Source organism: Paramisgurnus dabryanus, chromosome 1 (assembly GCF_030506205.2).
Source record: "Paramisgurnus dabryanus chromosome 1, PD_genome_1.1, whole genome shotgun sequence".
NCBI lineage: Eukaryota > Metazoa > Chordata > Actinopteri > Cypriniformes > Cobitidae > Paramisgurnus > Paramisgurnus dabryanus.
Window position 1 is genome coordinate 23,254,116 of NC_133337.1, and position 23,848 is coordinate 23,277,963.

Genomic DNA, 23,848 nt, shown 5'->3' on the forward strand with positions numbered 1-23,848 from the left:
ATTGTATGCCAATATTCATTGGCTTTTTATACTTACACTCCAAGCAGATTGGTCTCTCTAGGGAGTTTTCAATTCGTCTGTGTATTGGTTGCTATTTTTTATTATTATTTTTTTGCTGTAGTAAAACAATGGTTATTTTTCATAAGGGTATAACTGAATTCATCTAAACTGATAATTGATAAAGATTTGATTGAACATCTGACATCTGATTGAACATTTCTGTTTGTTTGTTTTTCAGGAATGACTCAAACTTTATATTTCAGCGTTCTTCTCATCGGTGAGTTTGTGTTTGTGGTTTTATGTTTGTTTTATAATCTCATGAGATTTGACTCAAACTCTTTCTTTCATAGCTCTCTGTTCATTATCTGAATGCATTCAGCGCCGCTATCACCACATAAACATGAATAAGACCTGGACTGAAGCTCAGAAATACTGCAGAGAAAACTACACAGATCTGGCCACAGTCAACAACATCAATGACATGAAACAACTGATCATGAGTGTGAATAACAGCCTGTTGACTAACATTAAGGATTTGTTTGTCTGGATTGGATTGATGAATACAGGTGTTTATAAATGGAAGTGGTCTCTGGGTGATCCTGTGAATTATGTAAACTGGTCTAATGGAGACTCAAATGGTCCAGGTCATTGTGTTTATATGAGAGATGGATCATGGCGTCATCAGGACTGTAGTGTGAACAAGAGATTCATCTGCTACAATGGTGAGTGAAGCTTCATAAAATAACATCAAACCTTTATTTTAGATTAAGCTCTTATTGTTGGTGACTTTAATATCCACAATGATAAAAGACGCCTTAAGATTAGTGCTGCCACTAACGACTAACTTTCTAACAACTAATCTTTCGACAAATTTTTTGAATAGTCGACTATTCTAAATGACTAATTATAAACAATATAAATAACTTAAATGTTACCAATTAAAAAAATTACAATGTAAACAATATAAATAATAATAATCAAAAATTCCAGTGCAAAGTAGTTGCTTAACAGAAATATGAAATGTTTCACTACTCTTTGATCTATAACTGTTGCCCTTCTCATAAGTGTTGTTGTGTTTTGAGCCATTTTTGATTTTAAATGCGAGTGATATAGTGCATACAATTCAGTGCAAATTCAGAAATATAAGAGAATACACTGTTTTTGTTGTGTAACAGACTACAGAACACGTGCACGGGCGTATCGCATCATAGAGAGGGAGAAAGCTCGCACACAGACTCACACTACTGCTAATCTTTCTTCAAGTCATGTTAACCAATCAGTCATCATTAACATCCGTGAATGTTGATGTTTACGCAAAAAAGAAAGTATACTGAGGAACATACATTAAAAACACTTTCACTGTCACGTGAGAGAGATGCACGCGCTGTCGAGGCGCTGCACCCAGCATGAGTGAGAGAGAGAGAGAGAGAGAGAGGGCGCTGAGCACTCGCAACAATAAATTGAGCAATTTAAAATAGTAAAATAAAAATGTAAATGGGAATCATGAAAAATCTATTTATGGCGGCCAGTGTTGATTTTGTGGCGGAATCACGAACAAATCAATGTATGGGAAACACCGATCACCTTTAACATCCAAAGACAGAGTCATTGTACTTCTCAAAAGAGTTAATAAACAGTACAGACTAGCTCGCGGTTTCATTAATAATCATATAACAGTTACTTACGTTGTCCTGTTCTCTGTGGGTGCATCGTCAAGAACTCCCGAGTGTTTTCATTTAAGATGCTCGTGCATCGTCGTTGTGCTCCAGTGATAAGCCAGCGACGTTTGGCACAGTGTACAGACCACTCTTTTATCACAACTTGGCTTAAAATACTTTCATACTTTGGAAGTTTCAGACGCCTAATTCCATAGACTCACCTGCCACTGCCAATGTTTCAAAATTAAAGCAGTAAAGGCAGGGAGAGAGGGAAGAAAGATGTTAGCGTAGCAGATTAACCAACAGGGCGCGCACAGACTGGTGTGGAGGTGAATTACATTGAGCCACTTGAGACAGGAGACTAGACTAGAATAGTGGGCCGTTGGAGAAAAAATTTGCCTAATTTTAATTATGTCGACTATTCACGGCAGCACTAGTTAGCATTAGCTGTTATGGATGTTCTCAACTTTCTTGGTATTAGGCAAAACGTGACAGGACCCACACATATTTGTAAACATACATTAGACTTAATTCTGTCACTTGGGCTCAATATTAGTAACATAGAAATATTACCTTAGAGCGATGCTGTTTCATTGCCTTATCTCATAGACGGTACTTCTAGATAGAATGGCCCAGTCCACACCACGCTACCTTATTAGGCAGAACAATAATTTGCACTACTAAAGATAGCTTTATTAGTAATCTCCCAGATCTGTCACAAATTAAACATGTAGCAGATAACTTTAAAAACCTGAATGCTGTGGTCAAAACCTTGAACAATGTTTATTCTAGCACACTGGAAGCTGTTGCTCCCATTAGATCAAAAAGAAACAAGATGGCCATCATACCGCAGCCCTTAAAAAGGCAGCAAGAAAAATGGAGCGTAATTGGAGGAGCACAAAGTTAGAGGTATTGTGTGCTGCATGGAAAGAGAGTGTTCAACACTACAGACAGGTTATAAAAAACGCCAGATCTACCCATCTCAACAAGCTCATCGAAAAAATATCATAATTATCCTTGTTTCCTCTTTAACACAGTTGCAAAACTGACTAGAAACAGAGAACAAACAAAAACAGATACTAAACTACAACACAGTGGTAACGAATTTTAATTTGCGTAAAGTCTACGTCAGCTGGCTGCAGAAGTAAACTGTTGCCTACAATCCTTGTGTTCACTGTAGTCCAAGAAAAGAGATTTCAGTTGGAGCCGATAACTTCTGTCATTGTTTACTTTAGGATTTTTAACTTTGCATATCGTTAACGTACTAACACACACTTACAGTACGAAGGAAATGTAATCGTGATTCAGATAATAGGTGCGCTTTAAACAATCTTTAATTTGTCAAACAGAGAACAGTAAAGGATTCATCATTGAAACATCTGTTAAAACATGGAGAAACGCTCAGATCTTCTGCAGACAGCATCATACTGATCTGACCAGTGTGAGGAATCAGACTGAGAATCAACAGATTCAGAAGATCATGAATGACACAAACATATCTGAAGTCTGGATTGGTCTGTTCAGTGACTCATGGGAGTGGTCAGATAAGAGCGACTCCACATTCAGATACTGGAACTTTGGTGAACCTAATGGAGGAAAGAGACCACAATGTACATCAGTCAATGTAAAAAGGCAGAAAAAAATGTATGATGCAGGTTGTTATAAACCCGTCACATTTGTGTGTTATGAAGGTAAGTAAAAAAAGTAAATGTTTGTTTTATTATCCATAGCATTTTCTTTAAGCTTTATAATATGTGAAAATTTCATTTACAAGCTCTTTCTACACCTTCTGGATTGGAAATAAACACCTCTTTGGGAACGACCCCTCATGCTGAAGATCTTTGGGAGGAAGAGGTGGTGACACAGTTACCCGAGGCAGACGGTGAACTTTATAGAAAATAAGATTTATTGATGTTTAAATTGACTGAATACAATTCAATAGTTTAATTGGTGTGGAGTTGTACAGATGTGGTGATTAGGAATGCATGTTTATATGTATTACTGCAGGCACGTTTTCTTAGAATTTAAATAAATTTGTTATCGCACAATAACAAACAAAGCCAGGCAAGGGCGTAGTTTGGATTTTGACATTGATGGGGACGCAAATAATTTTATTATATTAAAGGTGCCATAGATGAAAAACTGTATTTACCTAGGCATAGATGAATAATAAGAGCTCTGTACATGGTAATGACATATCTTGAGCCTGAAACGTATTTGTTTCCTCATTTTTATATGAACCGCGTGCACACAAAAGACTGCTGGAAAACAGAACAATCTCAACATAGCACCAACTGTGACCTCACAGTCGAGATGTACACCCTAACATTAAATTACACATTAAATTAAAGGAGCATTTCACCCATAGAAACATTAATCTTTATTGAAAGTGTGTTATATTTGTGGTCGAAATGTAACATACATTTAGAATTTGGTGCCTATTTGACCGAGAAAAGGGGTGTTTGTAGTCTCACTCCCTCAACAAAGACATTGCACTTCCTTCTTTCAATGATGCAAAATGATGATTTTTACATCATTGAAAGAAGGAAGTGCAACACTGAAATCTGTATTTCTCCTGTCTCACTGGCGACTGAGAAAATGATGCATGACCATACAAAAACATGACTGGGGTTCTAACTATACAAAGCTTAATGCTAATGGGTGAAGTGTCCCTTTAAGAACAAAGTTGTTGAAATGCTAAAAACAAACTTGTGACTGCTGAGTTAGCGCTACATGCCAATAAATGCTATATGCTAGCGTTTAACTGAAGTTCTATTAGTTAACAATAAGTTGTTCCTCAAAATCTGTATTTACGTCTGATACTGGCTCTGTTATGTCGTGGAGTGAATGACACGCGTGTAAATACATCATACACCGACACCGTCTTGTAGCAACATAACTCTTTACTGTTGTTAGCAGTAGCAAGCATTACAGACACACTGCGCATGCGCACAGCACATGCGGGAACACATAAGGTCCTTAAAGGGGTAACACCAGCATAAAGAAATACATAACATATTCCTCCCCTTTTACTTTGAACAACAACCATAACAATTTTCATTATTATTATTTAACATTTTCCTACTATTTGAGAAAGAGGGTAGACTACCTCATTTCTCAGGCTAAACCCTGGGGATTATTCTGCCCCAATGCTGTGGGTTAGCCACTAAACTAAAGATCTAACCTCTGCGGTGCTTTCCGCATTCTTGTGGGATAACGTGGAGACACAGGCACCTGTGGTGTTTTTACTGGAGGCTTGATAACAGTTTCTGGGACAGGAGATGTGTCTTCAAGCGGGATGATTTCAGTATCCGTCACCACTGGTTTGCTGGTAAGTTGTGTAGGAGACATTTCAGGTACTCCTTCCTGGCCAGAATTTAAGGATGTTTTTGGTAGGTGAATCTGGGTTTTACACGGAACATCACTGGAGACCGCTGCAGACAACATCTGATCAACATGTCTCTTCCAGGTCACATTGTCCTTCGTTTCGACTGCATAGGAAACAGGGCCTGTTTGCGCGATCACTGTAGCAGGGACCCATTTGGCTCCTTTTCCATAGTTACGAACAAGGACATTGTCACCTCTGTTAAAGCTCCTGAATTTTGCCTTGCATCTCCTCTCCACCTGCTTTTGCTGTTGTAACAGTACAGTCTGTTTAGTTTTCACAGGTCTCAATAAATCCAGTCGGCTGCGGAGTTGTCGTTTCAGCAATGCCGTAGCTGGAGAGACTTTGGTGATGGCATGAGGTGTGTTTCTATATGCCAAAAGAAAAGCGTTTAGTCTTTGGTTCAAAGAGCCCTTGCCCTGGGATGCCTTTATGGCTTTCTTCAGAGTCTGCACAAATCGCTCTGCAAGGCCATTAGTCGATGGGTGATAAGGCGCGGACCTGATGTGCTGAATCCCATTTAAGCTTAAGAAAGACTGAAACTCATCAGACACCAGTTGGGGACCGTTATCACTTACAATCTGTTGTGGCAACCCAAAACGACTGAAAACAGATCTGAGCTCCTCAATAGTTTTCTCTGAAGTGGTGTTTTTCATGATGGCAACTTCAGGCCATTTACTGTGAGCATCGACCATCACAAAGAACATGTTATTCTCCAGTGGACCGGCGAAGTCGATATGCACCCTTTGCCATGGCTCCTCTGGAAACTCCCATGGATGTAAGGGGGCTGTCTGGGGCATTTTTCGCAGATTCTGACAGTCTGGACAGATTTTGGCTTCCTCTTCAATCTCAGCATCTAACCCAGGCCACCAGAAGTAGCTGCGTGCAATTTCTTTCATCCTCACTACGCCAGAGTGGCTGGTATGCAGTTCCTTAAGCAAGGGTTTTCTCAGTGGTGGGGGTATAATGACCCGATAACCCCAAAGTAAGCAGCCAGATTGTACCGTCAGCTCATTTTGGCGATTCATATAAGGTCTAAGATGGTCAGACATCTTTCCTCTCTTACCCTGTGAAATCCAGTCCATAACTTCAGACAAGACTGGGTCATTTCTTGTAAAACGTTTCACTTGTGCAGCCGTGACCGGTGCATTATGCACTTCTTTGAAGTAGAAGATATCAGCTTGTGAACGTTCTGGAGGTGTATCTGGCAGGGGCAATCTGGACAAACCATCCGCGTTGCAGTGTTGCTCGGATCTCCTATACCTGATGTCATATTGGTGAGCTGACAGCAAAAGAGCCCAACGCTGCATGCGACTTGCGGCCAGTGAGGGGATGCCAGATTTTGGACCAAAAATTGAGGTAAGTGGTCTGTGGTCTGTCAGTAGCGTAAATTTGCGCCCAAAAAGGTACTGGTGAAATTTCTTGACGCCAAATACAATTGCCAAGGCTTCTCGTTCGATTTGGGCGTAGTTACTCTCCGCTTTGTTCAGGGTCCTTGAAGCAAATGCAATTGGTCTCTCATCACCGGACGGCATCACATGAGAAAGTACAGCGCCAACACCATACGGTGAGGCATCGCATGCCAACTGTACTGGCAGTGATGGATTAAAATGTGTGAGTACCTCCGATTGGGTTAATGTGCACTTCACATCTTTGAAAGCCTTCTCGCATTTTTCAGTCCATTTCCATTGTTTGGACTTATTCAACAGCTCATGTAGGGGCCGTAGCTTACTCGCAAGATTTGGCATGAACTTTGCATAGTATGTCAATAGACCCAGAAATGAGCGAAGCTGGCTTACATTCTGTGGATATGGTGCTTCGATGATAGCCTTTACCTTGGATGGTGCTTTGTGAAGGCCAGCGCTGTCGATGACGTGTCCTAGGTATTCGACAGTTGGACAAAAGAATTCGCACTTGCCTTTCTTTACCCGCAGACCGTATTCACTCAGTCTCTGCAGTGTTGCATTCAAGTTTCTGAGATGATCTTCATCATCTTTTCCTGTGATGAGCAGGTCATCGAGATAGCACTGTACTCCATTTAAGCCACTTAAGATCTGGTCCATGGCCCGCTGGAACAAAGCCGGAGCCGAAGTTATGCCAAATGGGAGCCTCTGGTACCTGTATAGGCCTTTGTGGGTTACAATGGTCAGCAGTTCCTGGGAAACAGGATCGACATGCATTTGAAGGTAAGCTTGACATAAGTCTATTTTGCTGAATTTTTTACCGCCTGCTAAACCAGCAAAAAGATCGTCAATTAGCGGCAGAGGGTACTGTTCCACGGTTAAGACAGGGTTGATAGTGACTTTAAAGTCACCGCAGATTCTGACTGATCCGTCTTTTTTCATTACAGGAACAATTGGTGTTGCCCATTCGCTAACACTCACCTTCTTTAAAACTCCTGTTTTCTCCAGACGGTCAAGTTCCATTTCCACCTTTGGCTTAATCGCGTATGGAACAGGGCGGGCTTTTAAGCACTTTGGTGTGCTGTCCGACTTAATGGTCAGCTTTACTGTAATGTCTTTCATGCTGCCAAGTTCCTCAGAAAATACCTCTGCATGTTTCCTTAGGATGTTTTCTAGGCTGGCTGACTCTTTCACAACCAAATGTACTTCTTGCCAATTTATTTTTATTTTCTCCAGCCATGATCTGCCCATCAATGTTGCGTGACTGCTACCTTTCACAATGTAGATTGGTAGTTTTACATTTTGCCTGTTAAGCTCCACAGTCACGTCCATGACTCCTACTAGAGGTACCAGCTCTCCTGTATATGTCTTTAGGGTCAGCTTAGGCTTCTTTGGAGACAGATCCGGCCAGTTCTCTTTGTATGTTGATTCTGCCATGAGCGAAACGGTGGCTCCTGTATCCACTTGCATGGGAATGGCCTTACCATCCAGCAGTGGTGTCACCCAGTATCCATCTGAATTTGAAGGCACAGACATTACATGTGCCAATTCATTTTCATCTGAATCATCTGATTGCTGCATTGCAGTATAATCCACTTGATGAATGTGTTTCTTTTTTACTTTTCTGGCATAGACTTTCTTTGCTTCCATAGGCTTGCTTGCGTTCACTTTTTCACTTACATTCAACTTTTTGCTTTGACATGCCCGTTCAATGTGTCCTTTTCTTCCACAGTTATTACAGTCTTTGTCTTTAAACCAGCATTCTTGTGGCAGATGCCCACTCTTTCCACACCGATAACAAGTTCTCTTGCTGTCTTGTTTCGGTTTTTTCCTGTATACTTTGTTCACTTGGGTGAAAGTGCTCAACTCTTGTGCTTCTTTTGCAGCCATCTCCATGGAAACGCTGATTTCCATTGCTCGTTCCAATGTCAAATTACTTTCGCACAAAAGACGTTTCTGGATGGTTTCACTTCGCAGTCCGCACACAAATCGGTCTCTTATAGTGTCGTTCAGCGTTGCTCCGAACTCACAATGTTCAGAGAGACGTTTCAGAACAGCAACAAACTGCGCGATTGATTCTCCCTCTAACTGGTTGCGTTTATGAAAGCGAAATCTTTCGGCAATAATGAGGGGTTTTGGTGCGAAATGTTCTTTGAGCAATGTTACAACGTCCCTGAATGAGCAATCACTAGGCTTATTGGGCTGGACCAGGCTACGCAGTAGATTGTATGTTTTGCTTCCCATTACACTCAGAAAGGTCGGTACGAGAACTTCGTCTTTAATTCCGTTAGCCTTAACAAAACAATCAAACCGCTCCGTGTACGAGCTCCATTGCTCCGTATTTTCGTCATATGGTCCAATTTGTCCCACTAATCCAGCCATCTTACAAGTTAATGCACTTTTCACTCACTGTTTGTGTATGTTGATTTTCCTTTCGCCGAGCATGTGTCGATCGTCCCTGACGTCGTGCCCTTTTTAACTTTCTCTATTTCACTCGGCGGTGTCACAATGACACAATATCGCGTTCATCCTCGTCGCCAGTTTACTTTGTTATGTCGTGGAGTGAATGACACGCGTGTAAATACATCATACACCGACACCGTCTTGTAGCAACATAACTCTTTACTGTTGTTAGCAGTAGCAAGCATTACAGACACACTGCGCATGCGCACAGCACATGCGGGAACACATAAGGTCCTTAAAGGGGTAACACCAGCATAAAGAAATACATAACAGGCTCAAAATATGAATGGAAGAGTTAAAGTCATGTCAAAGATACGCTCATATATTACTATGTAACTTGTGTAAATACATCATTTATTTTACATTGTGTTTGTTTTGTGTTCACGCAGCACATTTGACAGATATCTGTTTTTGGATCATTATAATTCATTATATCATTATAAATTTGGTTAAAGTGCATTCTGCATAATAATTTGGAACAGCATATTTTGCATATTTTTCAAAGTATTAAAGTATCTTTTGACATATTTCATTAAAATGAAATAACATCCACACTGTCATATAAGTGTTGAGGGTAAAATAAAATGTGTAAACTAACCCAAACTGACTGTATTGGAAAAATATAAAAAAATAACATGTGCATAATAATTTGGAACGCGGTTTAATATCCCCTCAAGAATACTCAAGAAGCCAGGTGCAGATCCTACTAACTACAATAACTTCAGACCTATTTCTAATCTACCATTTCTCTCAAAAATTGTAGAATATTAAATGTAGATTTTTTTAATGTTGCGGCTTAGATCTACGATCACTTATCTGTTAAAGTGCCCGTATTATGAAAAACTCTGGGTTTTGGGGTGTTATTTTGTGTCTCTGATGCTCCCACACGCATACAAACTTGGAAAAAAATCCATCCATGCTGTTTTGAGTGAGATACAGGTTTCTGAATGTCCTCTGCCTTGAGTCTCAGATTGTGCCAGTTAAAACTCAGCTCCGTTGTGACGTAACAAAAAGTTTCGTCACATTCAGTTTGAATTTTCCCGCCCACCACCCCACTCGCAGGTCTCCACCCACCAGGTAGCTAGAGAGCATAGAGCAGTCACTTGAATGAGACCCTCTGTGCTGTTATCATGTCTCACGGAAAGAACAGCGCTATTTGGATATTATGGATTATACTCCCACCTACTTTTAAAAACAAAGTTTTAACGTGTGATTATTGGAACCCGGAGTAATCTTATATACAGTGTGTTACGACGTAAACAGTCCTCAGATTGTAGGCAATAAGACCTTCATGCGAAATCTGATGTAAACAACAGACTATGTATCTATATTTCACGGATTATAAGCATTTGTGGACAAAAATGGTAATTGGATGTATTTTATTGGACTTTCATGGATCATTCACACATCTGAAACAGACTGGATTCGATTCGCGATCTTTGTATATCAACAAAAAAAGGTAAGAAGTCACGTTATATTTTGCATGTTGTCATCTTCTGTCACAAAATACTACATTTATGATGTTAGAGCTAAAAGCTTTTTGCCAAACTAACCGAGACCGTACGCCCCGGCTTTTCTGACAAGGTGAGCCTCTAATAACTTTACGGTCCGCATAGATATATACACGGTCCGGACCTCCCGCTAGCTTCTAGCAATTAGCATGCGGTCCACAAGCAGTATACATCCCCCGCCAGGTCTTAATTTCTGTAATTTGCGAAAATAATGCGTTTGAAAATGTTTATAACGGGAATATGTTAGTATTGTCCAGGGAAAACGAGTGTATTGTTCAGACTGCTACATCACAATTTACACTGGAATCTTTGTGTGTCATGATGAGTTTGACACACTGAGACCGTGCCTTACAGCCCCGGCTTTTCTGACGATGCTAACCCCCGAGCCTCTTAAAACTTTACGGTCCGGACCTCCCGCTAGCTTCTAGCAATTAGCACGCGGTCCACAAGCAGTATACATCCCCCGCCGGGTCTTAATTTATGTAATTTGCGAAAATAATGTGTTTGAAAATGTTTTATAATGGGAATATGTTAGCATTGTCCAGGGAAAACGAGTTTGTTGTTGTGACTGCTAACGTAACATCACAATTTACTCAGGAATCATTGTGTGTCATGAGTTTCTTCTCCTGTAGTGTACTTATTAGTGATACTTTTCTGTATGATTTGTCTGTTGGCAACATAAACCGTTAATAATAATAATAATAATATATAAAATAATAACACAGTATGGTCTGTACTGCTCACGAGACCACTGAGCATGCGCACGGGCACATGACGTTAGTAGTGGGGCGTGATCAAAGGAGCAGCAGCTCATAAATATGTAATGACTAGCTCAAAACGGCACAATCTGAAATGCCCTAAAAACAGAGGCTACTAGAGATGGGTAACAATCTTTTCCTACAAGCTATTTCGAGCAAACAACTTTTGAAACATGCTTCATGGAACTCATACACCTATATAACTTGTGGAAAAGCAGTCATAAGATGGGCACTTTAAAAACCTATATGAAGGATTTCAATCAGGATTTCATACTCAGCACAGCACGGAGACGGCGCTTGTCAGGATCACTAATTACCTCCTGGTAGCATTTGACACTATATCACACAACATCCTTTTACATCAACTCCTGTCCATTGTAATAATTGACACTCCTCTGGCCTAGTTTACATCTTATCTAGCTGAGCATACCCATACTGTTCAGCTAGATATATTTAAATCTAGTCCCTTACAAATTGCTACTGGTGTTCCACAGGGCTCAGTTTTGGGTCCTTTACTTTTCATTATTTATCTGTTATCGCTCGGTATTATTTTATGAAAGCACGGAATCCAATTTCATTGTTATGCTGATGACACCCAACTCTATCTATCTTCAAAACCTGCTGCTCATCTCCCTACAGTAAGTTTACTTAATTGTTCATCTGATGTTACAGCTTGGTTTTCAAAAAAAATTCTCAAACTTAACAGTAGCAAAACTAAAATTCTTCTTGTTGATACAAAAACCAATCTTACTAAGGCTGGTGGTTTTTCCATGTGTATTGATGGCTCGATAATTGTTCCTTCAGATCATATTAAGAGCTTGGGGGTCATCCTCGATAATACTCTATCCTTCAAAGCCCATATAAACAAGATCACTCGGACAACATATTACCATATTCAAAATAAAAATTGTCTGCGTCTTGCCGTCTCTACAAACAGTACTGCTATTTTTGTCCACGCTCTTGTCACCTCGTGCTTGGACTACTGCAATGCTCTTTTTGCTCAAACTCCTATGAGTGACCACATATCTCCAGTTCTTTAATATCTGAACTGGCTTCCTGTCAAGGAGCTTATTGAGTTTAAAATCTTACTCCTAGCATACAAGGCACTTCATAACCTGGCCCGACTTATCTAAGATATACTCCCTCTTGTTCTTTAAAATGTGGAACAGAGTTTAATTTATTAGGGCATTTCTATCTAGTAGAATGAATTTGACTGATGCCGCCCATGTATTGCTCCTGTTTCTAATAACATCTGTGCCAACTCTGTAAACATGGGTGTTTCAAACATGCTAAAGGCCCTTAAATCCTTTGCGCAGACTTTTGTGCATTTTTCCAAAATAGCATCCTTTGCTTTTTTTGGAAATACACCCAATCTAACAAATGATGCTGTCACAGGTCTTAGACAGGGACTCCCAACGTATCGTGACACAGTCCCTCATCAAAGCAGAGCCCTTGGCTCGAAACTAAGGATTTGCAGCAACACACACAGAGCTTTATAAGCGATGACAATACTTCAGTGAGCAGGTAAATACGAATACATCACCACTGGACTCGGCCCAAGGGAGCAGGTGGAAGTAAAAGGCAGGTTGCTGTATGTCGGGCCTCACACGGCCACAGATAGGATCTCTCAGGCGGGTATCCCAGATTGAAGCACCGCACCAAGGATGTACTATATGAGTCGGCCTAATGCTTCCCTCTCCTCTCTTCCACAGCGTGACCAGAGATCTAGATGGGGCGGGCATCTGAAACACTCACAGCGTGTAATCACACACAATACAGCACGTCCACTTCTCCACACAGTAGTTGATCTAATTTTTACGCCTTAGTACTTCACACAATACTCACAGCAAACTCCTCTCCTTACAGAGTTCACAGCACCAACAGTTGGAAGGGATGGATTATAGATCGCCGCCTGGGTTAGCCGTCAGTTCCCCGTCACACAACCGAAGCCTTGTCCACTGACCCAGCAGTTTGCGCCCCAGCCCATATTGGGCTTGTTTTTCCGCTGGGGTCGGCTCCCGGCCTTGTTCCAGCCAGTAACTCAGTGCTCTCACTCAATTGTCTTGCTGTTGCCGCTCTCTCCAGCGACTGGGGTCCCAGCCCCAACTTGACGGCACTGTCTCTTGCTGGCCTCCCGGCGCCTCTACAATGCCCACCATGTATCCTTCCTCCTGGTCGGGCATTTGCTCCACTGGGTCCCTCCGGCCCCTCTCCTCAGGGAGCCGGGATAAAGCCTCCGCATTGGTGTGCTCTTTTCCAGGCCGGTACTGTAGCTGGTAATCATAATTGGCCAGCTGGGCCACCCACCGCTGTTCTACCGCCCCTAGTTTGGCCGTCTGTAAGTGCAAGAGAGGATTATTGTCTGTAATGACTTGTACCTTGGCACCCCACAAATAATCCTTGAATTTTTCACTGAGTGCCCACTTCAACGCCAGCAACTCAAGCTTAAAGGAGCTGTATTTGGCGTCGTTCCTCTACGCTGGATGGAGGCTCCTGCTAGCATAAGCTATTACGCGCTCCCCTCCTTCCTGTCGCTGGGCCAGCACTGCCCCCAGGCCAAGGTTACTAGTGTCTGTGTACAAGACAAAAGGTTGGTTAAAATCGGCATATGCCAGAATCATGGCTTGTAGCAGCCTTGCTTTAGCTGCTGGAAGCCTGTCTCACACTTGGAGTCCCAAACTATCGACGGGGACCCCCTGCCTCGAGGACGTCCCGTTCCAGCCAAGAGTTGGGGGTAGGGGCTTTGCAATTTTCGAAAAGTCTTTGATAAAGCGCCGATAGTATCCCATAAATCCCAAGAATGATCTAACCTGTCTCACCGTCTTCGGGGCATCCCATTCCCGTACTGCCGACACTTTTTCTGGGTCCACCACCACCCTAGCGGCACTAACACAATGGCCCAGGAACATAACTCCCCTACGCAGTAAATGGAATTTGTCAGGCTGTAGCTTTAAGCCATATTTCTCCATGGCCTGGAAGACTTTTTCGAGATGTTGCAAATGGGACTCAAAGTCAGGTGAGTAGACTATGACATCGTCGAGGTACACTAGTGTGGATTCCATTTGTTGACCTCCTAAACAGCGCTGCATGAGCCGCTGGAACGTGGCGGGAGAATTGCAAAGGCCAATCCCGCTCTCCCTGGCCCGGAGAGTTATATTTTTAGTGTCCCCGTTCCCCTGCCCTTTCTTAATTTTAAATAATTTAATAAAGTTTGTTTTAATTGTTACTTACTCTCTCGTGTGTCTGGTCATTGGGGTGCTTTTGGGACCTCCTCGAGGTGGAAACTAGGGAGGGGCGAGACTCACAACATCTGTGGTCCGCTCCGACCCACTGAAGACTGGGTCAAAACTTTTTTCCACATGACCTGGAATGCTTTAAAAAGATGCAACGTGCCTGTTTTTGCCGAGTCAAACTTTAACAATGTATCACAGCCAGTAGACTTAACCGTGCCTACTTTTTTCTCGCCTTTTTCCACAATTTGCATACAGGAGGCCCAGACAGAAGAGGTGCCGGTTGGTTTAACCTCTTTATATTAATTTTCTTCTAGCTTTTTCCTCAAATCACTCATGAAGGTATACATTATCAACGTGCATGTGCATTAACACCTCTAGTGTCCTGTGTATGGCATACTACCCAATTGGTGCCCCGTGTAAAAAGAAAATTCTAGTGTTCTTGATGCGTTTTCTGGTTTTAAATGTAATTAGAATGTGATGTATTTGGGCATGGGTGTGGCTTCTAATGACACACTTGAATGTGGGCAGGGGTTGGATGTCCTCCGGAGGCTGCAGCAAAACGCTACACTCTACACTAATCAGTCTTGTGCAATACTGCATAAAGTTGAACACATCTATTCTTTCTTTATTTGTTTCTTCTTCATCCATTCCATCATTTATGGCTATGTTCATGGCGAGAACTGGTTAATTCATACACAAGTTGATCCACACAAGTTAATCCACACACAAATTCACCTAACTTGCATGTTTTTGGCCTGTGGGGGTAAACCCATGCTGACACTGGAAGAACATGCAAATGCCACACAGAGTGTCCACCTGACCCAGCCGGGGATTGAACCGGAAACATTCTTACTGTGAGGAAACAGTGCTACCCACTAAGACACTGTGCCGCTCACCTACGCATCTACTGACTTCAGTATTGCAGGATCGTTGTCCGTCAGGTGCATTCTCAATGACCACATCTGTACTGTCATTCTTTCAAATAAGCAATTATGCATAATGAATGTTGTAATAAAGATAATACAATTGGAAAGTGAGTTTCTTCCTAAACTCAGTTTATCCAAGGAAATGTTTCTGCATATTTACTTTGACTGATCTGATGTGTAGCTTGTGTTTGTGGTTTGTTGTGTCTTCAGATCATCTGATATTGATCCAGAAGAATCTGAGCTGGTCTGAAGCTCTGAGATACTGCAGAGAGAATCATGTGGATCTGGTTTCAGTTGATTCAGAAGAGATTCAGCGCTGGGTGACAGACGTGATTGATGAGTCCTCTACTGACGCCGTGTGGATGGGGTTACGTCACTCCTGTGCTGTTGGTCTTTGGTTCTGGGTGAATGGAGAGATGGTCTGCTATCAGAATTGGGCTCCAGGGAACGAAACCGCAGTGGACGACTGTGACCATGAAGTGAAATCTGGAGCAGTACAGGCCAGTGATGACGATCTTCGCTGGATCGGCATTCCTGAATCTGGCAAACTCAACTTCATCTGCAGCAGAAAATGATCAAATCATTTGTGTCTATCACTTCACGTGAAACAAGTTTTTGTTCCTGATATATTTTCTGTTTTAGAGTTTGTATTTAGATTTGTTGTTAAAGTTGAAGAATTTTACAGGCATTTGTAGATTAAATACAATTTTGCATTGTGCCATCTCAAGCTAATTTAGTATATTTTTATTTTGGGATAAAACTTATTTTCTATGATCATTTTGTAATCAAGTTTGTAATCTTTACAGTTCCTGACCATTTTGTGAACTGTTGAATTAAGTAAAATTAATGTGTAAGTTGTATTTTGGAGTTAACTCATCAATTAAGAGAAAACGCTTCCCTGCCAATGACAAGAATTTCCGGCTTTCCGCAACTTATACAACCCGGAAGTAGCTCCTCGAGTGAAAGAGAAAGAACTCTGTGTATCTTTTAAAGATCGCTCTGCATCTGATCGCTATCAAAAGTCCTTCACAAAAATTATCTCAGCTTTTTGTTCAAAATTTTGTGTTTTTGAAGAAACCTACCCATATTTGAGAGGTGATAAAAAAAGAACTACTTAAGGTGGGATGAAATGTGTTTTTTTTTTTTTTTTTTGAAAGCAGAGGGTCTGTTCTTTCATTTGATATATTGTTTGTTTATATATTTAAAGAAAAACATTTTCTGGAAGGCATTAAACTTTTGTGAAAATCATGAAAAATGCTGTCGCTGGCTGGCAACTTTTTTAAAAACAATGGCGGGGAAAATATGGGTATTTTTCTTCAAAAATACAAAATTTTGAGCAAAAAGTTGAAATATTGCATTTTTGTGAAGGTATTTTGTTAGAGATCAGAACGATTTCAAAACATACACAGAGTGTAACATTAATAAAAAAAATTGCTTTAGTTTTTTTTTTATAAATTGGGTAAGTGGATAATCGCGGTATTACAGATTAAAGGGGCAATGAAGCTGTTGGTTTTATTGTTTAATACCGTTGTCTGAGGTCTACTTATGATGTTCGCATGGTTTTCACAATCAAAAATATTAAAAGCAATAAGTAATAGGCTATTTTGTAACATGGTTCTGATGCTGTCTGGCAAAATAGTTTGTTTGAAGGGGCGGGCCGCATTGAAGACCTGGACGTAAACGCCCACAGCTATGATTGGACAGCTTCATTTCCCGTCATTACATGTGGGGAAATGTTTTAAAAACATTAATGTGTGAAAATAGCAGCCGAACACATATATGTTTGAGCCACAAAAGATTCTGTGTGCTAAAGATGATACATATACATAACAATACGTATAGTAAACAGAACTTTAAACTCGACGTGACTAAATTACCCTACACAACACAGTAAGCGCGCATCAGAATCTAAACCGTGGCTGGTAAGTCCTTATCACTAACTTTGTATAATATCATTATATTCCAGTTGTATTATTAAGTGTTGCACCTTTATTAATCGTTTAATGTTTTAGTAAATTAAAACAGTCAAACATACGTGTTTAGAGACGGATGTTACAATCAGGACATATCAAGCGATCTCTTCTAACAAAGCAATAGTGAAACGCAGTAACTTATTGATGGTACAACGTTAATGGTACATCTCTGCGAAAAATTTTGATTAATTTATTCGTGTTTGATGACACGAATTTCCGCTGTTTTTCATGTCTCTGGAGAAGAATGTCTTTTTTCGTCCTTCCCAGCACGAATTTCTATCAATGGCTGTTCATGTCTGTGGCACGACTTTCTTTATCGTGTCATTTTATATGTTGTTTTCTCATCGTTCTTTTCTATTTTTAAATCATTGTCGCTTGGGGTTAGGGTTAGATTCGGGGTTTGCGTTATGATGTAATTTTATGTATTGGTTTCTACATGTTTTTCGTTTGCTTTTAAAACTATTCTCACCTAGGGTTGGTGTTAGAGTTGGGGTTTGGGTTAGGAAGTCGCAGAAAGTGATTCTAACCCAAACCCCAAGCGACAATGGTCAAAAAATAGAAAACAACTATGAGAAAACAAAATATAAAATGACACGATAAAGAAAGTCCTGACACAGACACGAACAGCCATTGATAGAAATTCGTGCTGGAAAGGACGAAAAAGACATTCGTCTCCAGAGACACGAAAAACAGTGGAAATTCGTGTCATCAAACACGAAAATAAATTAATCAAAATTTTCGTTACTATAACACGACTTGCCTTGAGACTGGGTTGGAATCTGCGGCACACAAAGTAAACAAGCACTTCAAGTAACAACTATGCATTCCTAATGTTAGCTTCCGAAGGAGGGTTATACAGCGATTGTTTTCTTCCACAACCGAACACTCCATTTCCATGGGTACTTATAACAGATCACTGCGTCAAAATAAAAGTCTCTCAGGAAAAATGTATTTAAAAGTCATTTTGGTTACATTTGGCAATCTTTAAAGACATGTTTACTGATTGTTGAGACACTGCATACGGTTTGCTTTGCCCCTGGCCAACACGTGTGTCAGGCGAACCTGTGGGCGGGGTTACAAAAGCAGTTCTTGCAATTTGAATTTGAAGGTGGGGATAAAATCTCTACAACATCGCATATTGGCACATTCCTGAACCAACTGTTTTCTTGGCTTGGTGCCAAAAACTATATTTCAGTAATGAGGACGTTAAAATTGATTCTTTGATTCACCGCTCCTTTAACATAAAAACCTTTAAGAAACACGTTTTTTCATGCAAATGTTTTCTTGTAATTAACGAGATAACTCGTCAATGGCGGGAAAGTTTTTTCAGTCTTCCTTCCTGGAAAAAACAACAAGAGAAGCAGGTGGAGGAGCTGATGAAAAGACAAGGGTGGCGTGGTTTGCCCATTCAGGAGAAAAAAATTACTTTTCAAAACATCCCTGCATCAGCGAGAGTTGATTAATGCTTTTATTTATTTGATTAATAAAAGCAGTACTAACCACCTAAACTATCTTGTTTTCATGCTAACACTGTCAAACTAACTTGTACATGTAAATGATGTATTTCAAAGTAAAAATAATGTAATGTAAAGTATTGATTGTAAATTGTGTATTCATTAATTTCTAATAAACATAACCACATGAGTTGTCCACAAGCAAAATAAAACTGGGTTTTTAGACAATTTTTGACAATTATAACAAAAGCTTTTTTATTAAATGCAACTACTCAAACCCACTACTTATGACTCTTTAAAATAACATAACTTTAGCTGAATTTTTAGCATTTTGTTTGGCCAATCAAATTGCATCTCATTTACATTCACACAATAAATGAAACAATCAAATGCTTTGTAGAGTCTTGATGCTTTACTACTAGCCAATATATTCTTTCTAATCACAGTCTGGCCTAATTCAGAGCTGTTGTAGTTTGTATAAATGTGGAAACCATCTTTAGCTATTTCTATACAGAATAATAAATGAGCAGTATGAAACATGTTTATCTCTAATAAAATACTGCATGAATTCTGTCCTGTAAATATAGGGAATCATTCAAAAGAGCAAACGATCAGATGATGATATTTAAGTGGCTGCTGTGATTGTAAGGAGCATTAGATGAACAGCACTGTGTTTATGTCTATGTGATGATCTTTGACGTTGGAGAAAGATGAGCGAACCCCACGCGATTATGACCTCTGTCATAGATGCTGTAAAACTGAGACAGGAAAACATCTCCCAGAATCCACATGGGTCCGGCTGGAGACGGGACGTCTATGGACTGAAACCCACTGATGCAAATCTCATTATTGTTCAGGATCTCCTGCAGACAAAATCACGGAGTTTATTTAAGCATTTCTCTGTGTGTATATCATCTATACCTGTAGTGTTTACTTACTCTCCTGACATACTGCTCCCCAGTCAGTGAATACTCAACATCATTCAACAGGAAGGACACCACAGGCAGACTACTGATCCTGGCACAGTCTAACAAATACTGAAACACAGAAATAAAAACACTTAAGGTTGTAGATTAAAGCCTAATAATATTACTGCATAAAGAGCTTAAAGGAAAACATTAGTCATTCAATAATGTCTTGTAAAATGAGTAAAAAACCTGCAGATAATCATTTTGTCTGAGTTAGCAGTGCTGTGATGTTTCTTGTCTAATCTCTGGCCATCAAGTCAGCGTGACCAAGTCTTTACAAATGATCCAGAATGCACCAGTATGTCGGTTTTAAATAAACTAGATCATTCCTGGTCCTGGAGGGCCACTGTCCTGCAAAGTTTAGCTCCAACCTTAATCAAACACACCTGAATAATCGAATCAAAGGCTGCAGGGTGAACTGATAATGACTTTCAGTAGTGTTTAATTTAGGGTTCCCACACCTCAGTTAACGTCAAATTCAAAGACCTTTCAAGGATTTTTCAGGTCCAATACAATCAAATTCAAGGACTAAATGTGGGGACACATTTCAAGTGAGAGCAAGGTTACATCGTGTTATTTTTTAAGATACATTGTAACAGTTTCCTTTTGAGGGAACTCGCGCTGCATCACTGCGGTGACACTTTGGGGACGCCTCCAGGGGTAAGTGCGTCAATGTGTATATCAAATTCAACCAATGGTGAGGCTTAATGACAAAGACAGGGTGATGCAGGAGTCAGGAAGTATATCGCTATATGAAATATTGCCAAAGATGGCTTTACAGGGACGCAGGAGGTATGGCAAGTGAGACGCAGCGTCTCGTTCCCTTCTCAGGGAACAACAGTTTTTGAGACATTTTTTTTTCAAACACAACTATACAAAAAAACGTTTTGGTATGAATCAACATTCACATACAGAAGATATAAGCATTTAAACAGTTTAGCACATGTGCTTAAAAAGTCTACAATTTTTATGATATTATCCTAAACTACACAGGGAATAATATGGATTATTTTCCAGAAAACTTCTTGCATAAAACATATACGGGTCATTGAAAGTGCTTGAATCTATGTATGAATATTTTCAAAAACTTCCCATGGCCTTGAATTTTTTCCCCAAAATTCACAAACTTTCAAGGATTTTAAGGACTCGTGGGAACCCTGTTAATTAGGGTTGCAGCAAGAATGCCCACCCCAGAACTAGACAGGGCTCCAATCAAACCCCTCCTGATCTCACTTCACTAGTTACCACTAGTGACCACCTGAATCAATTTCAAGCTTTCAGTACCTTCAGAACTCAATCTCACAGGTTTATCAAACATCTTAAATGAGGTTGGCCCTCACCTCTCCAATGGCAGTGGGTGTGGCTCCGATGAACTGCTGAAGCATCAGAATGTCTCTGCTTGGGCCGCCAATCAGTGAAGTTCCTGTGTCTACTACAGCTTGACATCCATGAGAACTACGATAGCAGAAACTCAGAGCTCCCTGGACCTTCACACTAAACACAACACAATTACACAAATATCTGTCTGTCTGTGAGAGTGAAAGTTTGTAAGATGAACTCACCCATCCATTTTGATTTGCCAGTAGCCCTTCTGCGTGACGGAAACCCAGTTAATAGGAGGAACAAACAGAGTTTCATCTACACCTCCAAACAAAAGCTCTCCACCAAACCCAGAGCCGTTGTTCCTGTGATTGAGATACAAGAATCATCTGTGAGAGTTTTCAACATCTACAGTGGGATTACAGAAGTCGGACTCTGGTTCTGAATGGTGTATGTTTATTAAATGTCCTACATCATGTATCTGTAGTGTTATCTTACCTGAGGTAGAAGGAGAACACCGGCTCATCCACGCTGTTCTGCGCTATCATGCTGTCAAACACTGGAGAACCCATCTCTTCTGCCAACTGAGGGAAACCCAAACCCAAAACCCCATCAAAGTGGGCCATGACGAAAGCAAACCCGGGCTCATACACAGCCTCTCCAAAGATCTGATTCTGAACCGTCAAAGAGCCCACCTGAGTCAAAACAAACCCAACACTGATGAAGACGAGGAAGATGAAGAGTGAAGCAGTGATGAATGGTCTTTACTTTAACTGTAGATGTGCTGCTGACAGTAAAATGAACGCATTGATCTGACTGAGGGTTGTAAAAAGCAGAGATAAAGATACACATGGTTAAAGAAAACCTGATCCAGACCACATTAAACCCACCTGCTATCTATTTATTTCTGTGTGTGTTGGGTTAACGTTTGATGTCAGAAGTGAGTTTTATTTCTGGTTTTGAGCTCTTTACAAACTAATCATTGAGTTATTTAATAGAAATGCAGAAGAAACATTACTTGATAAGATTACCATGAGTTGTTCTCTGGCCATGACCCCCAGCAGGTGTCCAGAGCCGTAATGAATGCCAAACACTCGTCCGTCATGCGTGTAAGTGCTGGACTTGAAGGCCTTGAACTTGTGATGCATCGCTGTGCCAACAGAAGAACAAAATGACCCAGCAGCACAAATAAATCAAATAATCTCCACGTCATTTCATCCACATCATTCGTTCAGTCTCAGCATTCAGAAAGACACAAGAAATAAATAATGAAGATGAAAGTTACCACACGCTTGACTGACGCAGTATGATGAAGGGACCCAGAGATCAGAGGAGCCGGTGTCAAAGATTACTGTGAAGTTCTGCTGTGGGTTTCCCAGACTGATCTCACCAAAAAACTGAGCCTTTACACACAATATCACATCATCACATCAATCATTATCTATCCATCCATCCATCTGTCCATCATATACATGACCAATCAATGACTTCAACAGGTTAACAGTAGATTCAGCAGTTTGGCTGAACAATAATCTGGATCAAATCACTAAAATACATCTCTCATCTGTAAATTCATAAATACAGAAACTGTTAAACTAAGTTAATATAAATCAGTCATGATATGAAGAGATTAATGTTCATTTTTAAGTGCGGATGCTGGAGATTAATGATATTTGTATTTTCATTTTGCTTAACCCTGTTAATATGTATAATTAATAGCAGTTTATAATTACGATAATTAAAACAAACTTTAATGTGTTAATAACTATTAGTATTTTTAGACAAACCTTTGCATTCATGGAAACATATTGCAAAACCCCTAAATAATTACTAGAGAAGTTATTTAGGTTGCAAAACCACATTTTATAAAGTAGTTTAGATATTAATTTATCTATTTGTTACGTGTTGTTTGGAATAATTTAATAAAATACTGGAGAATTATCTCTTTATAACCAGAATAAGAGATAAAGAGAATAAAAGAATCAATTTCATCCCCCTACTGAAAAACTGGCATAAGCTGGTGAGCTGGTTTTAACTGGTCTCGTAGCTTGGTATTAGCTGGTCTAGCAGTATTTTGGTCACTTTTTAGCTGGTCAGGCTTGAAGACCATCTGACCCACCAGCTTTGCCAGGCTGTGAGGACTATCTTAAACCGGTTCATGCTGGTCTTGTGTGTATTTTTCAGTATTCGTGTGTTTAAAGAACATTAGAAGTCATTATCGCTCTTTAGCGGATTTAATCTTTAAACCTCACATCCATGAAGCTGTAAAGTCGCTCCACAGATTTTCCCGGCAGTCGAATGAAGTCACGCGCGGGAGGGAAACACTGCGCGTAGCGGCGCGAGTAGAAGTCCGGCTCGTGCTCGCGCATGAACTCCTGCAGCTGCTCGGCGGCGCGCAGTTTACTCCGCACTGAAGGCGCGCGACTCAACGGCACCCTGAGAGAAATAAGAAGAGCGCATGAGAGGAGGACACTTACATTTAATGCGGAATAAATGATTTCATTAAAGATTTTACCTTATTAGACTTTCAACAAAGCCCAAACTAAACAGGATCAGAAACGTCCTCATGCTGGTGTGCGCGTGTGTAAAGTGCTGGTCAATGCACTGACCACAGTAACTAACCTCCTTATCTGAGAGTAAACCAGGTCACGGTTAACATCAGGTCAGGTCAAGAACAACCCATCTGAAATTTATCATCAGCCAGGACAGTAAATAAATAAAGCGAAGACCAACAGATCCAGAAAACGTTTGATTTACTGTAGTTAATGTATTAAATGTTAAAAGAATGATTTAACT

The 23,848-nt window shown here is 40.4% G+C and overlaps 2 protein-coding genes across 2 annotated transcripts; one reads left to right on the forward strand and one right to left on the reverse strand.

Moving 5' to 3' along the window:
• The first annotated feature begins 240 nt into the window (after nt 1–240).
• LOC135752513 (C-type mannose receptor 2-like) lies at nt 241–17,975 on the forward strand. The gene is made up of 5 exons (XM_065271003.2): nt 241–277; nt 351–722; nt 3,008–3,349; nt 3,433–3,540; nt 15,548–17,975. Exons 1-5 carry the CDS (start codon nt 241–243, stop codon nt 15,910–15,912), a joined length of 1,224 nt encoding a protein of 407 aa, XP_065127075.2. The 3' UTR covers nt 15,913–17,975.
• A 262-nt stretch (nt 17,976–18,237) lies between these two features.
• On the reverse strand, nt 18,238–23,716 carry nots (nothepsin). Its single transcript, XM_065290081.2, has 9 exons — nt 23,568–23,716; nt 23,305–23,488; nt 22,338–22,455; nt 22,084–22,202; nt 21,551–21,747; nt 21,295–21,417; nt 21,073–21,226; nt 19,703–19,801; nt 18,238–19,627 (listed from the first exon to the last, which is right to left on the reverse strand). The coding sequence occupies exons 1-9, from the start codon at nt 23,618–23,620 to the stop codon at nt 19,445–19,447; spliced, it is 1,230 nt and encodes a 409-aa protein (XP_065146153.1). The 5' UTR covers nt 23,621–23,716; the 3' UTR covers nt 18,238–19,444.
• Between the last annotated feature and the right edge of the window lie 132 nt (nt 23,717–23,848).

Coding starts and splice junctions, on each gene's coding strand:
- LOC135752513 (XM_065271003.2), top strand. CDS start 241: ATGACTCAAACTTTATATTTCAGCGTTCTTCTCATCG. Junction 278..350: donor TTTCAGCGTTCTTCTCATCG/GTGAGTTTGTGT, acceptor TTTCTTTCATAG/CTCTCTGTTCATTATCTGAA. Junction 3,350..3,432: donor CACATTTGTGTGTTATGAAG/GTAAGTAAAAAA, acceptor TTCATTTACAAG/CTCTTTCTACACCTTCTGGA.
- nots (XM_065290081.2), bottom strand. CDS start 23,620: ATGAGGACGTTTCTGATCCTGTTTAGTTTGGGCTTTGTTGAAAGTCTA. Junction 21,748..22,083: donor TGGCCAGAGAACAACTCATG/GTAATCTTATCA, acceptor GTTTTGACTCAG/GTGGGCTCTTTGACGGTTCA. Junction 21,418..21,550: donor GTGTTCTCCTTCTACCTCAG/GTAAGATAACAC, acceptor TCTCAATCACAG/GAACAACGGCTCTGGGTTTG.